General features: G+C 43.0%; 1 protein-coding gene across 1 annotated transcript in view; it reads left to right on the top strand.

Moving 5' to 3' along the window:
• The first annotated feature begins 419 nt into the window (after nucleotides 1-419).
• LOC133548234 (stereocilin) overlaps nucleotides 420-21,564 on the top strand; it is a 53,444-nt gene continuing 32,299 nt past the window's right edge. The window contains exons 1-12 of the mRNA XM_061893553.1: nucleotides 420-492; nucleotides 571-1,689; nucleotides 4,382-4,406; nucleotides 4,488-5,040; nucleotides 9,300-10,184; nucleotides 10,256-10,318; nucleotides 10,395-10,520; nucleotides 15,225-15,391; nucleotides 15,463-15,649; nucleotides 15,731-15,846; nucleotides 16,078-16,210; nucleotides 16,285-16,467. Coding sequence (XP_061749537.1) covers nucleotides 420-492; nucleotides 571-1,689; nucleotides 4,382-4,406; nucleotides 4,488-5,040; nucleotides 9,300-10,184; nucleotides 10,256-10,318; nucleotides 10,395-10,520; nucleotides 15,225-15,391; nucleotides 15,463-15,649; nucleotides 15,731-15,846; nucleotides 16,078-16,210; nucleotides 16,285-16,467 — 3,630 coding nt within the window. The remainder of the gene's footprint in view (nucleotides 493-570; nucleotides 1,690-4,381; nucleotides 4,407-4,487; nucleotides 5,041-9,299; nucleotides 10,185-10,255; nucleotides 10,319-10,394; nucleotides 10,521-15,224; nucleotides 15,392-15,462; nucleotides 15,650-15,730; nucleotides 15,847-16,077; nucleotides 16,211-16,284; nucleotides 16,468-21,564) is intronic.

Genomic DNA, 21,564 nt, shown 5'->3' with positions numbered 1-21,564 from the left:
GTTGCTCTATTTTTGGCCCACGAGGAGGCGCTTGCGGCCCAATAATGGGCCACGGCCCTATGGTTAAAAAACACTGTCTTAATCAGTTGCCATGACATAATATTAGAAAAATAAGACACATACTGCATTGTAATACGTATAAGACATAAAAAATATTTGATTTAACACCTAATTTAGGCCACAAATTGTGGAATTTGTTTTAAAAATCTGTGATGTAGGGAAGCCACAACATTTGAGGCTGGCTGGGACTGTAGATGGTACAATGATATGGTAGCTTGTCATTATTAAGGTGTAGCATGTCTCTCTATTTCATGCTTCAAGTTCATCTTATCAGCGAATCAAAAGCAAAAAGATGATGAAGGGAAAGATGCGACTGTGATTTACCGAATGAAATAAGGACTGCAGACAAAAGGCCAAGCATGGCCATTCTTCATTCCACATGCATCCTAGTTTGTGCTATTTTACTCGGACAAGGATCCTCTGAGAAAACAGGTAAGTGCATTCATAATATAGATCTATTTTGTTCTGTTTTTAACACCTTTACATATTTCTTAATGGAAATCATTTTAGGAAGGAGAAGAGAGCTCCAGAGAGATGTCATTCTGAAGGAGCTCCTATCAAAACTTAGTAAAGAAGGTGCTTGGAATCCGCAACAGAACCCTAAAGAAGCAGTCAAGGATGTGTTTCTGCACCCTTGGTTGAATAGTCTACTTGGGGGCCTCCAAACACTAAGTGGTCTACTTCCTGGTAAGAGTTTGGCTTCACTAAACCAGCCAATTGACCGACATAGTCTTTCTGGCTTCCTCTTCAACATTTCTCAGTATCTCCAAGATATGAGTGCAGGACTAGAGAAGGCTCCCGTAGATACGGATGATGACCAGCTATGGGAAAAAGTGCTGTATTTTTTTCTTCAATCGGAAGGGAATGCTGCTCAGAGCCAATGGAACGGCCGAATGCCGCCTCGACCCAGCATCCAAGTAAAGGATTGGTTTCTGTCCCTGAGAGGCAGCCCGCACTGGGACTGGCTTCTGGCGCTGCTACAGAGCCTGACAAGCCTCTTTCAGCGTCAGCCTCACAAGCCCCTTCTGACTTTGTTGTCTCAGCACTGGAGGACAGTGAGTGCCGTGCTGGAGGCCGCTCTGCAGGCACTGATCAGTGGGACGTACGGACAGGCCAGCGCAGGCCTGCAGGGTTTCATCTGCGAACTGAAAGGACGTACCGACTGTCCCTTTGGAGTGAACTGGCTTCAGTATGTCCTGCGTCTCCTGGAAACACTCAACTGGACGCCCATGGTCAGTTTGCACTCAGCTGGGGAGGGTGCGGAACACAGGAAAGGCTCGAGTGGACGCATTAAACCCTTCAGCTTGCCTCCTGAAGCCATGAGGCAGGATTTATTACCAGAAAATACTTTTTTGGAGGACACAAAGGGAACGCAGGATGATCCAGATTCCATGCGGCGCTTATTCCTGCAAGCACTGTCACGTTCGAGTGGAGGCAACTTGGGACAAAAAAACATAGCACTGGTGCAAAGTTTGGATGGGCTTAGGACGGGCCTCCTGCACAGGGTAGGCAGTTCCGTGTACGGTAACTTGAGAAAGAAAGTGTCACAAGTTACCATGGCTATGCTTGAGGATGTCAGCAGCTTGGTGGACGTGCCGCAGTCAAATGCAAGAGGACAATGCTCAGCAGGTGAGGTTATGCACTCATGAAGAGATATTATTTAAAAATATAGAGCTATAGCCACTCAGGTTATATGATTTTTGTTTGCAATTTATTTGAATGCCTCCCAGTGCAGTGCAAATCACATATATTGCTTGTATTGATAAAATCTAAAGCAGGGGTGCCCAATTTATTTGCTTCTACGGGCCAAAGTAAAAATGTGCTGGTGGGCCATGGGCCAAACACAGAGGAGTTTAGCTTCATGCCGCCATGTAGTGAAGATTGTCACATTTCATACATGGCAACTTGCTAGCCTTACAGATGTAGCCGGGACGGGTCGGCAATGTCCCGACTACGCTGTTTGTGTGTAGTACTCTGCGTTCATTCAATGACATGGGACACGGGGATGGTTCAACTTCTCACATTCAACTTTATTCCTGTATGGCAGTGACATGAGACACAATTTGAGTGCAATGGTCATCTCCTCTCCACATAACTCCTCTCGCAGTGAGGAACGGCGCAGACTGGCCACTCACTACTACATTTTTACGTACAGTAAAGTAAACAAACATTTCTAACATAGCGGCTAAACACACACATACCTGTATGACAGTGACATGAGACACAATGTGAGTGCAATGGTCTTTTCCTCTCCACATAACTCCTAACACACACACACAAAAAAAAATAAATTGAGCATGTAGGCTACAACATGGAGGACACACACGCACGCGCTCGCTCATTCACTCACACACATACAGGTAAAAGTCTCGTCAAAACAAACTTTCCTTCTCTCGCTCAAAATGGCTCTTTAAAACACGCCACTAAAAAAAAACCTCCATAAACATATCTCGAAACATTTGCACACCAACATTCTTCTGTTAATTTTGCATTTAAACTCAAGAAATATGATTTGTTAATCCCAGAGCAAAACAACATACCTCTCGCAGTGAGGAACGCCGCAGACTGGCGGTAAAGGTAGCTACGCACTGTCATATCCTCAAACTTTCAAAATAAAACCTCAGATTTGTAAAAATAAAAGAAATACAAAAATAAATCCACAAAAACTTGAATTATATTTCTGATAATCCATATTTAAAGTAAAAAGAAACTAAAACATATCATGTGAGGGATTTTGGTGAAATTAATAACAATAATATGAAATAAAAAAATACCAACATATGCTGTTTCCTTTTTCTATCGGTTACATTGACATGCCATTGATGATTGTGAGTTTGAAAGAGGTTAGTACGAACATGTATTAGAGTAAATTTGTGAAGCCATCCTTCGCTGGGCTCCACTTTGGGCAACCTTGACATAGAGTTTGTTTTGTGTCAATTAAAAAGATGACAGGGATAATTAGATACATCTTTAATTATTTAAATGTGCCGATAGTTACTGTAATTCTAATTAATACATAAATAAAATAGTGACCATACGACAACTTGTCGTTTATTAGTAAGTAAGCAAACAAAGGCTCCTAATTTAGCTGCTGACATAGGCAATAACATATTTTGTCATTTATCATTCTGTTATTTTGTCAACATTATTAAGGACAAGTGGTAGAAAAGGAATTAATAATCTACTTGTTGACTGCGTGGGTTCCCTCCGGGTACTCTGGCTTCCTACCACCTCCAGAAACATGCACCTGGGGATAGGTTGATTGGCAACACTAAATGGCCCCTAGTGTGTGAATGTGAGTGTGAATGTTGTCTGTCTGTCTGTGTTGGCCCTATGATGAGGTGGAGACTTGTCCAGGGTGTACACCGCCTTCCGCCCGATTATAACTGAGATAGGCTCCAGTGCCCCCCGTGACCCCGAAGGGAATAAGCGGTAGAAAATGGATGGATGGATAAATGTTTTATTCAATGTGTCATTATTTTTTCATGTAAAATTGACTAACAACAATAAAACATTGAATATGTTTTATTATTTATATTATGCCACAATTCAATTAATTATGTTGTAATTGAATTATTTTACCATTAAATTTAGAATTTAAGACTTTGACGGCTGATTTTGACAGATAAAATGAATTTATGAAGCACTGACGATGGCCGAATCGGACAAAATGAAATACATAAATCAATGGGTGACTAAATACCACTTTAAATAATTAAATTAAATCTATCATTAATTAATTAAATAAAATAAATAAACAATTAAAACAATAAATTATGAAATAATTGAATCTTACAATGAATTTTACATTTATTACCACATTTTTGTATTTCATTGAAATTATAATTACTTAATGACACATTTAAGTAATTATTTGAAAATGTATTTATTTAATTTTGACATTTGGCCCTCCATAAATATTGGTACACTACTGTATTAAAATAAAAGTCCCTACAGGCTGGGTTCAGTCATTGGAGTTCAAATAAAAAGCCTGAGGATATTTTTTTGGAATAAAATATTCATTGCTTTTTACTTTCTCACAGCCTGGTAATTGGGCTCCAAAACGTGTTTAGGACATAGGATTATATTGTAGTCTATTTGGTATATATGTAGATGGAACATATTTAGGTCACTGAAAGTGGGCTCCAGTAGTTGTATAGAAAAGAGATCTACAGCATTTATGATTACTGAGAGCATCTTACATTGACGTTAATGTTTTTGCCCTTTTATTGTTGTAAGTAAATTGAATCTAGGGATTTGTCTCATCTATAGCTTTTTCCAACTCATACTCATCAAACTTGTTTTCCTGTCTCTCCAAAAGGCAATCTGAGGCAGCTGATCTTATGGTAATGTACTCCATATGTTTAGCAACAAGTTGTCCGAGTGAGATAACTGATGCTTTTCCTCATGTGTTTATACAAATGCAGGGGTATAAGACATAATGTGACATGGAACACCCAGGCTCTAGGTGTTAGCACCCATGGTCTCCCAACAACGCTGCCATTCCTGTCTTGTCCCCCCGATGAAGGAAACGGCTACAGACAAAAGACTGCCAACTCAAGTGTTAAATCTTCCCAAAAAAGTAATCAAAAACGTCTTCGTGTTCTCCCTGGCACACGTCACCAACACCTACCCACTAAGCCACGAACAAGGAGGGAAACACAAAGAGAGATGGAGTACTCATCCACTGCAGAAATCCTAGAGGCGGCATGCAATGACTCCATCCCAGGATTGACCGGTGTCTCCAACTTCACCGTATTCCTCTACTGTAAACTGTTTGAAGGAGAGAATGGCTCAGTGAGTCCTGTTGGGGCTGAGATGGGTCTGGACCTGCTCGCCACCTGCTCCGAAGCAGCTTGGTACGTGTCTGCGGCCGAGGAGGACTTGTTTTGGGTCCATGTGTGCAGTGAGTACTTTGCTCATGAATTCAACAACACCGTGTGCACCAACTCCTCTTTCTGGCTGCAGAGAGCACACCAGGTAAGGACCGTCTCATATGGACTCTACTTTGCATATGCACCCAGCCGCCACACCATGATGTACACCTGTAGAATGACACTGTTAAACGATATCACCCATTTGCTAGTCAAATATATTAGAAAAACAATATGACAAAGTGCTGTTTTGCATCACTACTGAAACTAAAAATACATTGTTGAATTTTCACAGGACACGTATTTGAAATACTGGCAAATTCAACATTTACTACAGTATGTATAGTGGTTTACCAGCAAAAAGTATGTTGTACCTTTAAGAAGTTTTTAAAGTAATACAATTGTTTTGGTTGATGGCATGACCACAGGATGCAAAGACAGAAGCCGGTGTTCAGGTCAAATTCTTTATTTCTTTACTTAGAGTGCAATAAAAAGCAGAAACAAAAGGCTAGTGCGAGGATATTATATTATTTGCACACGGACAAAAAGGCAATAAACCAGCACTGGCAAGGAGCAATGGCTGGGTCTAAGTAGAATTGTTTTTTAATAAAAAAACAATGCGCTGGAAGAAACTAAACAGATATTGAAGGTGCAGGAAAACAAGGAGTCCAACAGAAAGTAAAACCAAAATAAGAGCACCAGGATAGGAAATGATACAGCCTGAGTAAAAATAGTACAAATCAGAAAGTAATACCCCAATTTACAAGCTTAATTGGTTCTGACGGCTCTTCAGGCCAAACATGTGTCTCTCAAATGTCTGCCATCCATCCATCCATCTTCTTCTGCTTATCCGAGGTCGGGTCGCGGGGGCAGCAGACTAAGCAGGGAGGCCCAGAATTCCCTCTCCCCATCCATTTCGTCCAGCTCCTCCCGGGAGATCCTGAGGCGTTCCCAGGCCAGCCGGAAGACATAATCTACCCAATGTGTCCTGGGTTTTCCCCGTGGCCTCCTACCAGTCGGACGTGCCCGAAACAACTCCCAAGGGAGGAGTTCGGGTGGCATCCTGACCAGATGCCCGAACCACCACATCTGGCTCCTCTTGATGAGTTGGAGCAGCGACTTTACTTTGAGCTCCTCCCAAATGGCAGAGCTTCTCACCCTATCTCTAAGGGAGAGCCCCGCCACCCGGCGGGGGAAACTTATTTCGGCTGCTTGTACCCGTGATCTTATCCTTTCGGTCATGACCCAAAGCTCATGACCATAGGTGAGGATGGGAACATAGATCGACCGGTAAATTGAGCGCTTTGCCTTCCGGCCCATCTCCTTCTTCACCACAACGGATCGATACAGCGTCCGCAAATGTCTGCCATTGAAACATTATTGAGATCAATTTATTTGGCGTTTGGCGCCCAAAATAGAACAATGTAATGCCTATTAAAGAGAAAAACAAACTTTGAGATAATAACTATTGTGTGAAAAAAATACATAAAAATGTACTTCTAACAACTACAGTAATATCAATCAATCAATCAATGTTTACTTATATAGCCCTAAATCACTAGTGTCTCAAAGGGCTGCACAAACCACTACGACATCCTCGGTAGGCCCACATAAGGGCAAGGAAAAATTCACACCCAGTGGGATGTCGGTGACAATGATGACTATGAGAACCTTGGAGAGAAGGAAAGCAATGGATGCCGAGCGGGTCTAACATGATACTGTGAAAGTTCAATCCATAATGGATCCACATAGTCGCAAGAGTCCAGTCCAAAGCGGATCCAACACAGCAGCGAGAGTCCCGTTCACAGCGGAGCCAGCAGGAAAACATCCCAAGCCGAGGCGGATCAGCAGCGCAGAGATGTCCCCAGCCGATACACAGGCGAGCAGTACATGGCCACTGGATCGGACCGGACCCTCCACAAGGGAGAGTGGGACATAGGAGAAAAAGAAAAGAATCGGCAGATCAACTGGTCTAAAAAGGGAGTCTATTTAAAGGCTAGAGTATACAAATGAGTTTTAAGGTGAGACGCAAATGCTTCTACTGAGGTGGCATCTCGAACTGTTACCGGGAGGGCATTCCAGAGTACTGGAGCCCGAAATGAAAACGCTTTATAGCCCACAGACTTTTTTTGGGCTTTGGGAATCACTAATAAGCCGGAGTCCTTTGAACGCAGATTTCATGGCGGGACATATGGTACAATACAATCGGCAAGATAGGATGGAGCTAGACCGTGTAGTATTTTATACGTAAGTAGTAAAACCTTAAAGTCACATCTTAAGTGCACAGGAAGCCAGTGCAGGTGAGCCAGTACAGGCGTAATGTGATCAAACTTTCTTGTTCTTGTCAAAAGTCTAGCAGCCGCATTTTGTACCAACTGCAATCTTTTAATGCTAGACATGGGGAGACCCGAAATAGTAATATACAGCTTGTAGAGCAGTCTTCAAAGTCATTTCAATTGCTTCTCACTCCCCAAAAAACCACCAGCCACTTTCCCATATTTTACTGGAAGAATGGCCGATGTTTAGATATATATTTTTTTAACATTATTGACATTAGTGAGACTTATCAGTATGGTGCAGACTAGCAGTGCTACGCTTGACTTTCTTCGCAAAGTTGGTGACATGCAAGATCATGTTTTTGATTATTTCTTTCTTAAATTCAATGGATATCATCTATTGCAAGTAAGACTAGATGGTTTGGTTAGATCTTACGGGGTTCACTGTGAAATTGACTGTCAACTAATGACGGGGATGCTTGTAGCTCAAATGTTTGCTTGATCACAATAAGCCAAGGGACAGCTCTTATCTCAACACACTCTTAAATTGAGGTACCACTGTATTGTTATTATTATAGTGCCACTGCTGCTACTACTACACTTAATAACAATACAAAACATAATCCAATTAATTAATATTTCATATGTTTTGTCATTTACAATGTAAAGTATAAACATGGTTACTTGAAGGCCTACTGAAATGAGATTTTCTTATTTAAACGGGGATAGCAGGTCCATTCTATGTGTCATGCGTGATAATTTTGCGATATTGCCATATTTTTGCTGAAAGGATTTAGTAGAGAACCTCCACGATAAAGTTCACAACTTTCGGTGCCAAGAGAAATGCCCTGCCTCTACCGGAAGTCGCAGACGATGACGTCACAAGTGTGGGGGCTCCTCACATATTCACATTGTTTTTAAAGGGAGCCTCCAACAAAAAGTGCTATTCGGACCGAGAAACGACAATTTCCCCATTAATTTGAGCGAGGATGAAAGATTCGTGTTTGAGGATATTGATAGCGACGGACTAAAAAAAAAAAAAAAACACAAATGCATTGGGACGGATTTCAGACACATTTACTAGGATCATTCTGGGAAATCCCTTATCTTTCTATTGTGTTGCTAGTCTTTTAGTGAGTTTAATATTACCTAATAGTCGGAAGGGTGTCTCCACAGGTGTCTTGACGCCAATGTCTCAGGGAAATCGACGGCAGCTTCATGGACGGCCCAAGCTCAGCTTTTCTCCAGTAAGAAGCGACTTTTTAATCACAATTTTCTCACCGAAACCTGCTGGTTGACATGTGGTCGGGATCCATGTTCACTTGACAGCGCTCTGATCCATAGTAAATTTTCACCTCCGGGAATTTTAAACAAGGAATCACCGTGTGTTTGTGTGGCTAAAGGCTAAAGCTTCCCAACTCCATCTTTCTACTGTGACTTCTCCAATATTAATTGAACAAATTGCAAAAGATTCTGCAACACAGATCTCCAAAATACTGTGTAATTACGCTGTTAAAGCAGACGACATTTAGCTGTGTGTGTGTAGCGCTCATACTTCCTAAAAACGCGTGACGTCTTGCGTACCGTCATCATTACACGACGTTTTCAAAACTAAACTCCCGGGAAATTTAAACTTGTAATTTAGTAAACTAAAAAAGCCGTATTGGCATGTGTTGCAATGTTAATATTTCATCATTGATATATAAACTATCAGACTGCGTGGTGGCTAGTAGTGGGTTTCAGTAGGCCTTTAACTGCAATAAATACTCTTGTATCTTTTATTTTATAATTGCAGAATGTATGATACAAGAGATTCTACAGATTGTGCAGGTGTACCTAATTTATGGCTGTTGAGCACAGGGTTTAGTTGACAACTAAATAATTTTACTTACAAAAAACAATAAAGAAGAATATGCATTTTTAGGGATGAAAACGTAATCCTAATTGCTTCGAAATGATGGTCAAATACAGCATTTTCAACACAACATGTCATGTTGTGATGTGTTTGTGCTCAAATAGGCTGATATATAATTTTCTTCTATGAAACAAATGGATCCAAACAATAACAGTTGTCCCTCACTAATTGCAGGCTGCCAGGGCAGACAATCTGTTTAACCAGACGAGTATAGAGCAGTTGTGTGTGCGCCTATCAAGCGGTGCGGCGGTAAGTCGAGTGCCTGTGGAAGGATGTCTGACTCAGTTGGGCAGCAGCAGGTTGGTGAGTGCCCAGACTTTCAGACGCTGCTTTTTGCCCAACAACTCAGCCCTTATCTCAGCTTTGTGTGGAAGAGAACCACTAGAATCCCACCGGTCCTTCCCAGAGGGCAGCTGGGCTGCAGCGTTCTGCTTCAGACAACACAACACCTCCATTACTGATACCCCTGACAGGACTTGCCAATACCAGGAGTGGCCTGCACTGACTTTTCTCAATTTAACCATACTGGAAGTGTGTGGGACCACACATGGACTGAGAGAGTACATGTGCCTGAACGCATCACTCTACCATCAGCTGCTGGAATCGATGCCCCACTTGTTTGACGTCTGTGCAGATCTCCGAGCACAGGTAGAAAACGATAAGTGCTTACTTCAGCGGTTCTTTGACATGCTCCCTGCACAATATGATTTTGACACGTCACAGCTGTGTGTGGACCCATCACCGCTGATCCTGGAAGTCTTGCACAAACTGAGTGTGTGCCAGGTAGATGGAGCGGAGAACCAAGGGTTTTTTGTGGCACTTGGTTATGTGTTAAGGATGCTGGACTTCATGGTAGGCCTCTCTTCTGGTCTGGATGAGGGCGAGAGGGAGGCCCGACAAGGTTTGGGTCAGGCCATCCTCCTCTCCAGTCTTCTTGACAACAGATCCTGGAGCTCATTGCAGCCAGAGGCCTCCACGAGCGTCCTTCACACCGTGGAAGTCTTCCTTCGCCGGGAACGGGACTCAACTCTTAAAGAGGACCTATTAAGCTGCTTCAGTGTAAGACAATTTATGCACACACTTTCCTGAAGGAGGCACTAACTTCCTAATTTTGGTCGTTTGCACATCAGCCTGTCTTATGGGACCTCATTCAGCAGGACAACAACTCATCTGCTCTAAGAATTCTTCTGCAGGTGCACTAATGGGAATCTACTGTACATTCCATGCACTGAATTTGCTGTTTGGGTGAATTATTCAATCTCATTATAGGAATATCTGCAGATGCCAGGAGAGACCATTCGCACTCTGGTGATGTCTGCAGAGAAAGATGCAGTCAAGAGGTTCCTCTCTCATATGCATCGAAGCTGGGATCACATTCAAGTTGAAACCAGTCGGGTTTGTTTGAATGCTTCAGTTCCTTTTTAATTCATGTTATTCAACTGCTGGTTCGCATGCCAAATCTTGCCCTCAAAGTCAAACCAACTTGAAAATTTAGTTAAAGGGGAACATTATCACAATTTCAAAGGGTTAAAAACAATAAAAATCAGTTCCCAGTCGCGTGTTGTATTTTTTGAAGTTTTTTTCAAAATTTTACCGGTCCCGGAATATCCCTAAAAAAAGCTTTAATGTGCTTGATTTTCGCTATTTGCGATGCGATGATCCATTTCTCTGTGACGTTATACAGTGCTGCCAATGTAAACAAACAATGGCGAATAGCACAGCAAGATATAGCGACATTAGCTCGGATTCGGACTCGGATTTCAGCGGTTTAAGCGATTCAACAGATTACGCATGTATTGAAACGGATGGTTGGAGTATGAAAGTATTAAAGAAGAAACTGAAGCTATTGAGCGAATAGCTATTGACGCTATTCAAAGCCATAGAATGGCCGAATAGCTGCATTAGCATCGCCGGTAAAATGTGCGGACCAAACAATCAGGACTTTTGCATCTTGTGACACTAGAGCAACTTAAATCCTTCGATTGGTAAGTGTTTTTTTCGCATTACATGTGGGTGGAAGGAAACGTAATCCATCCATCCATTTTCTACCGCTTATTCCCTTTTGGGCTCGCGGGGGGCGCTGGCGCCTATCTCAGCTACAATCGGGCAGAAGGCGGGGTACACCCTGGACAAGTCGCTCCCTCATCGCAGGGCAGGAAACGTTATATAGTTGCAAATGCATCTGCAGGTTATCCATACATCTGTGTGCCATGTCTGCTTTAACACTGCCGGTAAATAGCATGTTAGCATCGATTAGCATAGCATGTTAGCATCGATTAGCTTGCAGTCAACATCAACAAAACTCACCTTTGTGAATTTGTTGACTTTATCGTTGCAAATGCATCTGCAGGTTATCCATACATCTCTGTGCCATGTCTGCTTTAGCACCGCCGGTAAATAGCATGTTAGCGTCGATTAGCATAGCATGTTAGCATCGATTACCTGGCAGTCACGCCGCAGCCAAATATGTCTGATTAGCACATAAGTCAACATCAACAAAACTCACCTTTGTGATTTCGTTGACTTTATCATTGCAAATGCATCTGCAGGTTATCCATACATCTCTGTGCCATGTCTGTCATCGCCGGTAAAATGTGGAGACACTTTGGTACATTCAATGGGGGTCTGGCGGCAGACAATTTCGCATCTTCGGGCCAGTGGTGCAACTCGAATCCCTCCCTGTTAGTGTTGTTACACCCTCCGACAACACACTGACGAGGCATGATGTCTCCAAAGTTCCAAAAAATAGTCGAAAAAACAGAAAATAACAGAGCTGAGACCCAATGTTTGCAATGTGTTGAAAATGAAAATGGCGGCTGTATTACCTCGGAGACGTCACGTTCTGACGTCATCGCAAAAAGAGCGATAAACAGAAAGGCGTTTAATTCGCCCAAATTCATCCATTTAGAGTTCGGAAATCGGTAAAAACAATATATGGTCTTTTTTCTGCACCATCAAGGTATATATTGACACTTACATAGGTCTGGTGATAATGTTCCCCTTTAAACATTTGGGATTGACTAACATTCTTGTTGCAGTTCCTAAAAAATAGGGCACTCCCATCAAAAATAAATTATTGGAATATAATTTTTTTACGTCAGTCCTTAAAAACAGCAGAACTCTCCTGTCATGTAAGGATCTTTAACAAATGTTTTGTAGTAGGTACTCAAAACAACAGAATGCTTGTGAATAGAAGCTCTGACACACAAACATATTGCTTCTGTTTTAAGTGGTGCTGCCAAACTGTAATACATTTTTTTAAATCAGATTAATCACCGGGTTGGTGTGGATTAATTTTGATAATTTGGGATTAAATATACATTTTTAATCTATATGAATACATGTTTTGTGTGCTAAGAGACCCAAGAAAGAAGAGTACTGAATGTATATTATTGCAAAAATGATCACGTTAATCATGTATATACGCAGAGTAATCACAATTTAGTTTGACGGCACATTCAGATGGTTACCTGAAAGGCAGCACAGGTTGTCCAAAATACAGTAAGAAGGGAGATTTATATGGCCCCAATCGTCTTGACTTAAATGACACATGAAACGTGACAAATTGGGGGAGTGCGCTATCCACTTTATCCACAAGAAGAAAATATCTTAAAGTGTGTTTTGTTTCAATTCCAACTTTGACCACAGGATCAATTGCATTTTCAGCAACTCCTTCTCTTCCTCTCATGCAAGATCCGCCCAGGATTGGGGTTGTACACCCCTTCTGGACTTTAGATTAAACTATTGAGCAAATGATGTGCATACAAGTAAAACATTTAAAAATGTTCCTGGATGACATACTAACAATATAATTGTGTTTGTGTCCAAACAGTCTTTTTGGAGTTAATTGAAATTATGCAAACAAGTACTGTAATAGCCTGTGATTAATTCAGATTAATCCAAATTAAGGGGAATTGCACTTTTTGGGGAATTTTGCCAATCATTCACAATCATGTTAGACAAGAACACATCTGTTTTTTATTAATGCATGCTAAATGGAAAATAAATGCGATGAAAAGTCTGCTTACAATGGAGCACATGTGAGTCGTTCTGTTCTGCCTATAAAGTGCTCTAAAAACATCTAAACACGTCCATTAGGTTTTGAACACACACTAACTATATATGTAATGTAATAAATGGCAAAGTTATAATAACATGTAATATTGACATATTTTGATCAGTTTAAGAATTTAGTGGCGCATTCATTTAAAAAAAAAAAACATCACAATGTTCGCATTTTCCTTTGCTAAAATCACTGATTACCAGTCATTACAGGCATCATGAGTGACAACAAATATAATCAAACATCACTTACTGCACACTGTCTGCTGTCAGTACAGAGCCGACTGCTAGGATGTTTATATATTTCCATTTAGAAAAATGACTCATAATACTCACAAAGAAAAAACGGGGTGGAGCTAAGCGCAGACCAAGCGTCTCTTTGTGTCTTTCTCACCCTTTCTGAGTCTAAGTTGGATTAAATATGATTAAATTTAAGAGAATGTTCAAACTACAAGTGCTCACAAAGTACAAAGAAGAACAATTATGATAAAAAATCTTGAACCTTTGAAAAAAATAAAAATAAAAAATACATAATTAATTTAGGCAAACCATAAATTACTTAACTGTTCTTATTTATGAGTACTTTAATTATTGCGTATGTTTGGCTAATACTTGGTTAATGAAGTATTGTTGCTGCTTTTTGGATGTTGTTTAGAGGTCTAAAGAGCGTAATAGAGGACCTCCCATTGATTTAATTATAAGCGGACAATTATTTGTGTTTTTTTACGAGTTAGAATGCATGAACATTTTTTTATATAAATACGTCTGTCTTCTTGTCTAATATAAGAATTGTGTATTGACAAAAATTTTATATTTGGTCTGGTGGATTATGTTATTTTTACAATTATCATACCTTTTTTCACATTTAATCTCTTGGGAAAAGACACGTTTTTTTCAATGCATTTTATATATTTGTTATTTTAGTTGTTTATTTCTAACGTACTTGACAAATTTACAAGGAAAACGTCATCTTTTTCAATTCCACTTTGCACAATGGAAAATGCCCAATTGTGTAGATATTTCATAAATAGTCATTGTCATATTTTTGTGAAACCTCTTAAAACAAAATTAAAAACAAAAATGGAAAACCACATTTGAGTGGAGTTGAGTTTGAATTTATTTTAAACATGCATGCATATAATATGATACATCACAATTTCCAGTTTCTGTATTCAACATGTTCGAAAAGAAGTAGGAAGAAGCAAAGCTTATTTAATCCTACCCCTTTTCCTTTACATAGCAGTTGCTAAAACTTTTGTTCATTTCCTGTTCTCAATTTATTCACAATACACTCCATAAGTAATAACAATAAAAATAAATCAATAAATACATAATAATTGGTGAAGTAAGATAGTTATATTTCATATGGTGAGATGAGTAAGATTATCTTGAAAATGAATGGATGCATTAGATCAATTCAGAATGTTTATCATGGTTCTTCTTCTTTGTACTTTGTAAACTCTAAGTTTGAAGAGTTTCTTGAAGTGGATGATATTAGTACATTGTTTGATTGCGTTCCTTAATCCATTCCATAATTTAATTCCGAAGGTCTCAAGTGGCGTGGCGAAGTTGGGAGAGTGGCCGTGCCAGCAATCTGAGGGTTACTGGCTCAATCCCCACCTTCTACCATCCTAGTCACGTCCGTTGTGTCCTTGAGCAAGACACTTCACCCTTGCTCCTGATGGGTCCTGGTTAGCGCCTTGCATGGCAGCTCCCGCCATCAGTGTGTGAATGTATGGGTGAATGTGGAAATACTGTCAAAGCGCTTTGGGCTTCTTTAAAAAGGGGTAGAAAAGCGCTATACAAGTACAACCATTTACCAAGTGTGATACGTACGTACTAATATTTTAAATTTAATTTTTCTTTAAGATTATATTTCTCCTCTTTTGTTATTGTGGTGTTAAATAAAGTTAAAATTTTCCAAATACATCTGGGCTTAACTTTAGACTCTCATGTGGTTAATCAAATTTGATTGTATAACCAGTGATCTTTTTTGAACCCACATCTGTTTTGTCCTGTTAATTTCTCCCCTGCCAGGATTCTCAAAAAGAGCTGCAGGCCTTGGAAACAATGACTGCTGCTTTTATCCATAAATTCCCAAAAGTGACCCCAGAACTCTTCGTGGACCTGTCCCAGTTCATCCCTTTCATGTCTGTCTCTGACATCATGAGCTTCCCAGCCTCTCTGATGGCCAACGACAGCGTGTAAGTTGCTGACTACGCAAAGGTTAGAATCAGTGTCTTCCTGATAGACTTTTTTTGTCTTTGTTTTGAAGGCTGACTGCTATTCGTGACCACAGCTCAGGGATGAAGTCGCCACAGAAAAAGGCATTTGTGAAAAGACTCCTGCAGTCTAGTGTGTTGGGTGATGTCCCCACCTGGCCACCATACTTCCTCAGTTCCATTCTCCCTCTTCTGCCTTTCCTTCCTATCAGTTGTTTTCAGCAACTGATCTCACAACAGGTTGGGGGATGCTAGCACTCCTTCGGTATGTTCCTTTAGCGTCAGCCATTTCAAAGTAATATGAACTATTTTCTATCTCAGCTCACCCCTTTGGTGGAGTTGCTAGGCAACAGTAGCCTGGATGGTGTGAGAGGACGCCACGTTGTTCGGACCATTTTTACCAAGAATGAAAATCTCACAGATAACGATGTTATTAGGTGAGGCAGTTCAGTGTTCGCACATTTCCATGGTTACAAGTTACAGAACGACTATTTTGTTGAGTATGTTTTCAAAACAAAAGTACTCCTTTTTTACCTGTGACACTTTTACAGTTTGTAATGAATGGTTCCTGGAAAATGAATACATGGTTACATTTAAGTGTAATACAGAAATGAGCTTACATCATACCTTCAGTATGTCTTGGTCATAGTTTGAATGTTGTTTTGCAGACTTGGCGTCCTTGCATGCTACCTAGATCCAACTGACCTGCATTCATTTCTTCACGACTCAGCTGTGTCGTCCACTCTCCAGAGGCAGCTGCTCAAGTGCCTCTCTGAGGGCATCATTAGTGCCAGTGGCAGGGTGAGTGCATCTGCAGAAAAAAAAAAAAACATCCTCTGAATGTTACTACATTTTTGACTTTGCCATTTGGATAGCTTTCGTCCTGGTTGATACCGACAGTGCAGACGCTGAATGCCAGCATTATGGCTCCTGAAGACTTGACTGGTCTCAGTCCTCTTCTCCCCAAGTTAGGAGCCTCCTTTTCACTATCGCTTCCCTCCCAACAACTCCTGGAGCTCCTCTCCCAACCTGGAATACACAGATATTCTTCAGCACAGGTCAGCAAGAAGGTTGTTTATTCCCCGTATTGTTTTTTTACGAGTTTCCACCTTTACAGAATCTTAGTGTAACTGTGTCAAAATTAACTGAATCGCCAAGGAAGAAATTATGTATGGGACTAAGTATATTTACGTTCATCAATTTGTGCACATGGCGCAACATCTACAGCAGGGGTGTTGAACTCATTTCAGCTAGGGGCAGCATGGAGGAAAATCTATTCCCAAGTAGGTCGGAATGGTAAAATCAGGGCATGATATTTTAAAAATAAAGACAACTTAGGTTGTTTTCTTCGTTTTACTTTGGCTAAAAATAGAAGAAGCACATTCTGAAAACGTACAAATCACAAATAATTCTCGGCAGAAAATGGTAAATGATAAATGTGTTATACTTGTATAGCGCTTTTCTACTTTCAAGGTAGGGCTGGGCGATATGGTCTTTTTTTAATATCCCGATATTTTTAGGCCATATCGCGATACACAATATATATCTCGATATTTTGCCTTGGCCTTGAATTAACACTTGATACATATAATCACAGCTGTATTCTATGTGTCTACACTAAAACATTCTTGTTCATACTGCATTAATATATGCTAATTTTAAACTTTCATGCAGAGAAGGAAATCACAACTAAGTAAAATGACCAAAACTGTGTTTATTAAATAGTTATTAAGCAGTGGCCCAAACATTCATGTCATTTCCAAAACAGAAAGTGCAAGATTGTCAGACATTTTAAGTGTCAAATAAAAATGAGCTGCATAATAGGAAATCAAATGGTGTTTGTCCTTCGCTATGTGGTAGGTTGCTTCGGACGTTATTAAATTCTTTTGTTGACTATTTTTTTCATACGGTGTTGATGTGGAAATTGTTGCCTCGGCATATTGTTGGTGTGGCACCGAATGGTGATGTTTACATGCGGAGTAAGCACCCTTCATTCTCGAGCAGGCGACTTTTCAAATGATGCTACATATTAGCAGTAATGCTACTTTTGGTAGCAATGCTTTTGGCCCACACTTGACAAATTACGGTTGCCTGTTCGACTTATTCCCACTTGAAGCCAAACCACCACCAGATGATGGACCCCTGCTGTTTTTCTTTGGAATTTATTCTTCCTTCATTTGCACCTTTTTCTCTCTCTCGTATTACCACTCGCACGGCTCTGCTAGCATCACAGTTAACATTACACAGTCTGCTACCTGTCTGCTCCGCGAGGGCGTATACTGTATGTATGTGACGTATGACGTGACAGTATGTGACGTGTGTAAGAAGGTGCGCTTTCTGTCTGTGAGAAGGAGAGACAGAAAAGAGCAAGAAGACCCTGTAATGTAATGCCCGCAGCTAAAAGTAACTGCGTGAGCACGTATACTCGAATATCACGATATAGTCATTTTCTATATCGCACAGAGACAAACCCGCGATATATCGTATATATAGATATATCACCCAGCCCTACTTTAAGGTACTCAAAGCGCTTTGACACTATTTCCACATTCACCCATTCACACACACTTTCACACACTGATGGTGTGTGAAAGCTGCCATGAAAGGCCCTAACCATGAACCATCAGGAGCAAGGGTGAAGTGTTTTGCTCAAGGACGCAACAGACGTGACGAGGTTGGTTGTAGGTGGGGATTGAACCAGGAACCCTGAGGTTGCTGGCAGGTCCAGTCTTCCAAACGCGCCACGCCGTCAAATTTGTTGTAAATTCTGAGGAAATTGGTGCAGTTTCACAAACACAATGAGCTTAGACTTCGTCTGAGTGAGAGCTACTGTGTTCTCTTTACAGATTAGTTGCCGATAAAAACAACCACTGTAAACAGAATACGAGTTCAGAAACGCTCACAATAATTGAGGATAAGGGACTAGATATTGTCGGCAAACGACGCGTGCAGACGCCTATAACGGGCAATATCATTGGTTGATTAAATAAGAACGATCTTCCATTTGTTCACGTTGCTTTAATAAATTATAGCAGTGAAATACAATAACAAAACATGTTATCAACGTATTCCTAAGTGCCGTCTGGCATAACTTCTACACGTCATCCACTTCCTGTTTGCGTGTGTGTCACAATAATAGTACCGTGGTGCAACATTCTCCATCTCCCCCTGAGCCTTTAACATATGTAAACCAAGGCTGAAAAGTAATAATAAGCAGAAATTATGTGATAATCATTAGTGAGAACATAACAAATGGTGATGAGGAACATAGAACTAAAATTCACCACCCATAAACCCCTTAAATGTTACCCCATCTCATAGTCTTTATGCCAGGCAGGCGCGCCGGGCTTCCTGGTGGACCGGCGCAGGCCCACGGCTGATGGTGTAGCGGGCGACTGGGGAGAGGCAGTCGATGGGGCCGCAGGAGCAGGCGACGGCCTGGCGGGGGTACTGCGATTTGGGGTCGCAGGCGCGGTGGACCTCTCAATGAGTTGGGAAGGTGGGCCGTGATGATACAGGGGGTTTCGACACCTTCGCAGGTAACGCCAAACTACTCAGGGGGTCAGGCAGCAGAGGCAGTGCAACAGGTTGCGGGATGCCAGTATGGGTTGCCAGGTCGTCATGAATGGATCGGGGGGTGGGCAGTTCATCGTGGACAGGAAGGAACTTGCTCAGGAATCTCCGGTTCCGAGGGGAGACCCTGCCCGACCCATCAATCTTGACGACGTACTGGTCATGCTGGCGCACCTCAACGACGCGGCCAGTCCTGTCCCACCTGTTGGGATGAGGCCCTGTCTGGTTCTGCACGCGTACGTGATCCCCCACTTTGAGGGGTGGCAGGCGCTTAGTGTGCTCCCCCCAACTGTCGGCTGTACGGATGTGGCGTTTGCGGAGGGCCTCCTCTCTCAGCGTCAGTGTCTCACGCCATGTTGCATGGGGCCTGTACCTCCCGGGCGGGATCGGGATGAAGTCCCGTATGGGCTGGCCAAAGATGCACATCGCAGGGGAGAGCTTTGTGACAGGGTCGGGCGTGTTGCGGTAGTGTAGTATCGCCCTCTGCACAGAGTCAGTGTCCAGCTCCCCCTTCGGGCCAGTGTTGTCCGTGATCAGCCGCTTCATAGTCTTAACGCCGATTTCCGCGCGGCAGTTGTTGTAGGGGAAGGCTACAGACGAAAGGCGGTGGTGCAAGCCCCATCTGCATAGAAAGGATCTGGTGTCGGCAGAGGTGAATTCCGGTCCACCGTCAGATGCTAGCTCCTCAGGCGTCCCATACGTGGCAAAGGCTCGGCGCAGGTGGCATATGATGTCTGCTGCGCCGCCAGTCGACCTGGATATGAGTGGCCAGTTGGAGTAACGGTCCACGATTACTAGGTAGTGTACACCCCTATGGACGAAGAAGTCTGCGCATATAGCTTGGAAGGGGTACACAGGTAAAATGGGGGGAATTGGTGGCGCCGCAGGCTGAGAAGGTGCCATACGGTCGCAGTGTTCACAGTTAGCCCGGGTTGTGAGGATGTCGGTCGTCATACCTGGCCAGAACACAGACGATTCCGCACGGGCAGTCATCATGGAGACGCCCTGGTGAGCGGCGTGTAGGGCATCGAGTACTTCGTCGCGGAGGGAGGGTGGTATCACTACTATGTCCCCGTACAGCACTACTCCGTCCATCGACGTGATGTCCTCGCGGTACTGGTAGAAGCCACGGATCGCTGTGGGCATCTCTGTCCTGGACTCCGGGAAGCCGTCCATCGCTATCTCCTCTAGCGCGCGCATATCGTCATCGCTGCTGGTAGGCTCTCTGACGCGGTCCCATGTCACGGACCGTATTTAGTCGAGTCCTGCAGCGCACCAGGTCAGGTCGCCACTCTCGTCATCACCGTTGTCATCCTCATCGCCATTGTCTGCAGTCCCTGTCTGTCGTATGAGGGACAGGATGTCGGTGTGTGTGCTGGGTGGAAGGTGGCCCATCATGGCGACACTGTCGTCCGGCAAGACCATGGGTGATGGGTTCCGAGTGCCAACTGGTCTGCGTGACATCGCGTCAGAGGCTCTGTTCTTCATGCCTGGTATATGTATCATGCGGAAGCGGTAATGCAGGGTCTTTTCCTTGAGGTTCCTAAGGCGGGGGTTGGGTATGTCGTCCAGCGCCCTGTCGCCAAGGAGTTTGAGGAGGGGCTTGTGGTCCACAGCTATGATGAGGTCTTTGCAGCCCAGCACGAAGTATCGTGATTTATCCAAGGCGTCGGCGACTGCCAGTGCCCCGCCTTCTATGGGAGCGTATCTGGACTCAGCTGCGTGGGTAAATCGGCTGCCAACTAGGGTCACCTTCCAGCCATTAGTGCAACAGAAGGCATAAACAATGCTTTTGGAATAACCAGAAGCCGACCCCTTCCTTTGACCAGTCCGTCGCGAGGCATGTGGGCTTGGATTTGTCAAAGATGCGGACGCCTCGCTCGATCTCCTGGACGATCGTCGCCTTGGACTCGCGGAAGACCTCCTCCAGCTTCAGGGACCACTCGAAGCGCACGCGATGCTGCAGGAGCTTCCGGATCGGTTGCATGCGCTCGGCCATACTGAAGGCATAAGCCACCTGGTTGACAAGGCCGAACCATGACCTGACGTTGGTGATGTTTCGTGGCCGGGTAAAGTCTCTGATTGCATCCAGGTAACGACTGCATGGCCGTACGTCGGTCATGGTGATGGTGAAGCCGGCAAAGTCCACTGTGGGAGAGGCGAAGACGAACTTCTCAGGGTTGAGGATGATGCCATTCCTGCCGCAGACGTCGAGCCATCGCACGGCCTGGAAGTAGGCTTTTTCAATGTCGTCAGCCCACAGTAATGTGTCGTCCACACACTTGGTCTTGTTACCAATGTCCGTGACTACCTCGTCATATCGCCGTGAGTAGCCGTCTCCTGACGCTATGTATCCCTGCGGGGCTGAGAGGTATCAGTACCTCCCCCATGGGGTGATGAACGTTGTCTTGTGGCGATCATCCTCGTGTAATGGGACGCTGTGGTAGCCATTCCAGGCGTCGAATACAGTTTTGTACATGCCACTGGGCACCTGCCTCGCCTGGTGGAAGGGGGACTGTGTGTGGTGAGTTTCACGAACAGCATGTTTGTTCAGGGCTTGGAAGTCAACTGTGCGCCGTGGC

Source organism: Nerophis ophidion, linkage group LG02, assembly GCF_033978795.1.
Source record: "Nerophis ophidion isolate RoL-2023_Sa linkage group LG02, RoL_Noph_v1.0, whole genome shotgun sequence".
Classification (NCBI taxonomy): domain Eukaryota; kingdom Metazoa; phylum Chordata; class Actinopteri; order Syngnathiformes; family Syngnathidae; genus Nerophis; species Nerophis ophidion.
Note: the sequence above shows the minus strand (reverse complement) of the source record. Positions and strands in the feature narration are given on the sequence as shown.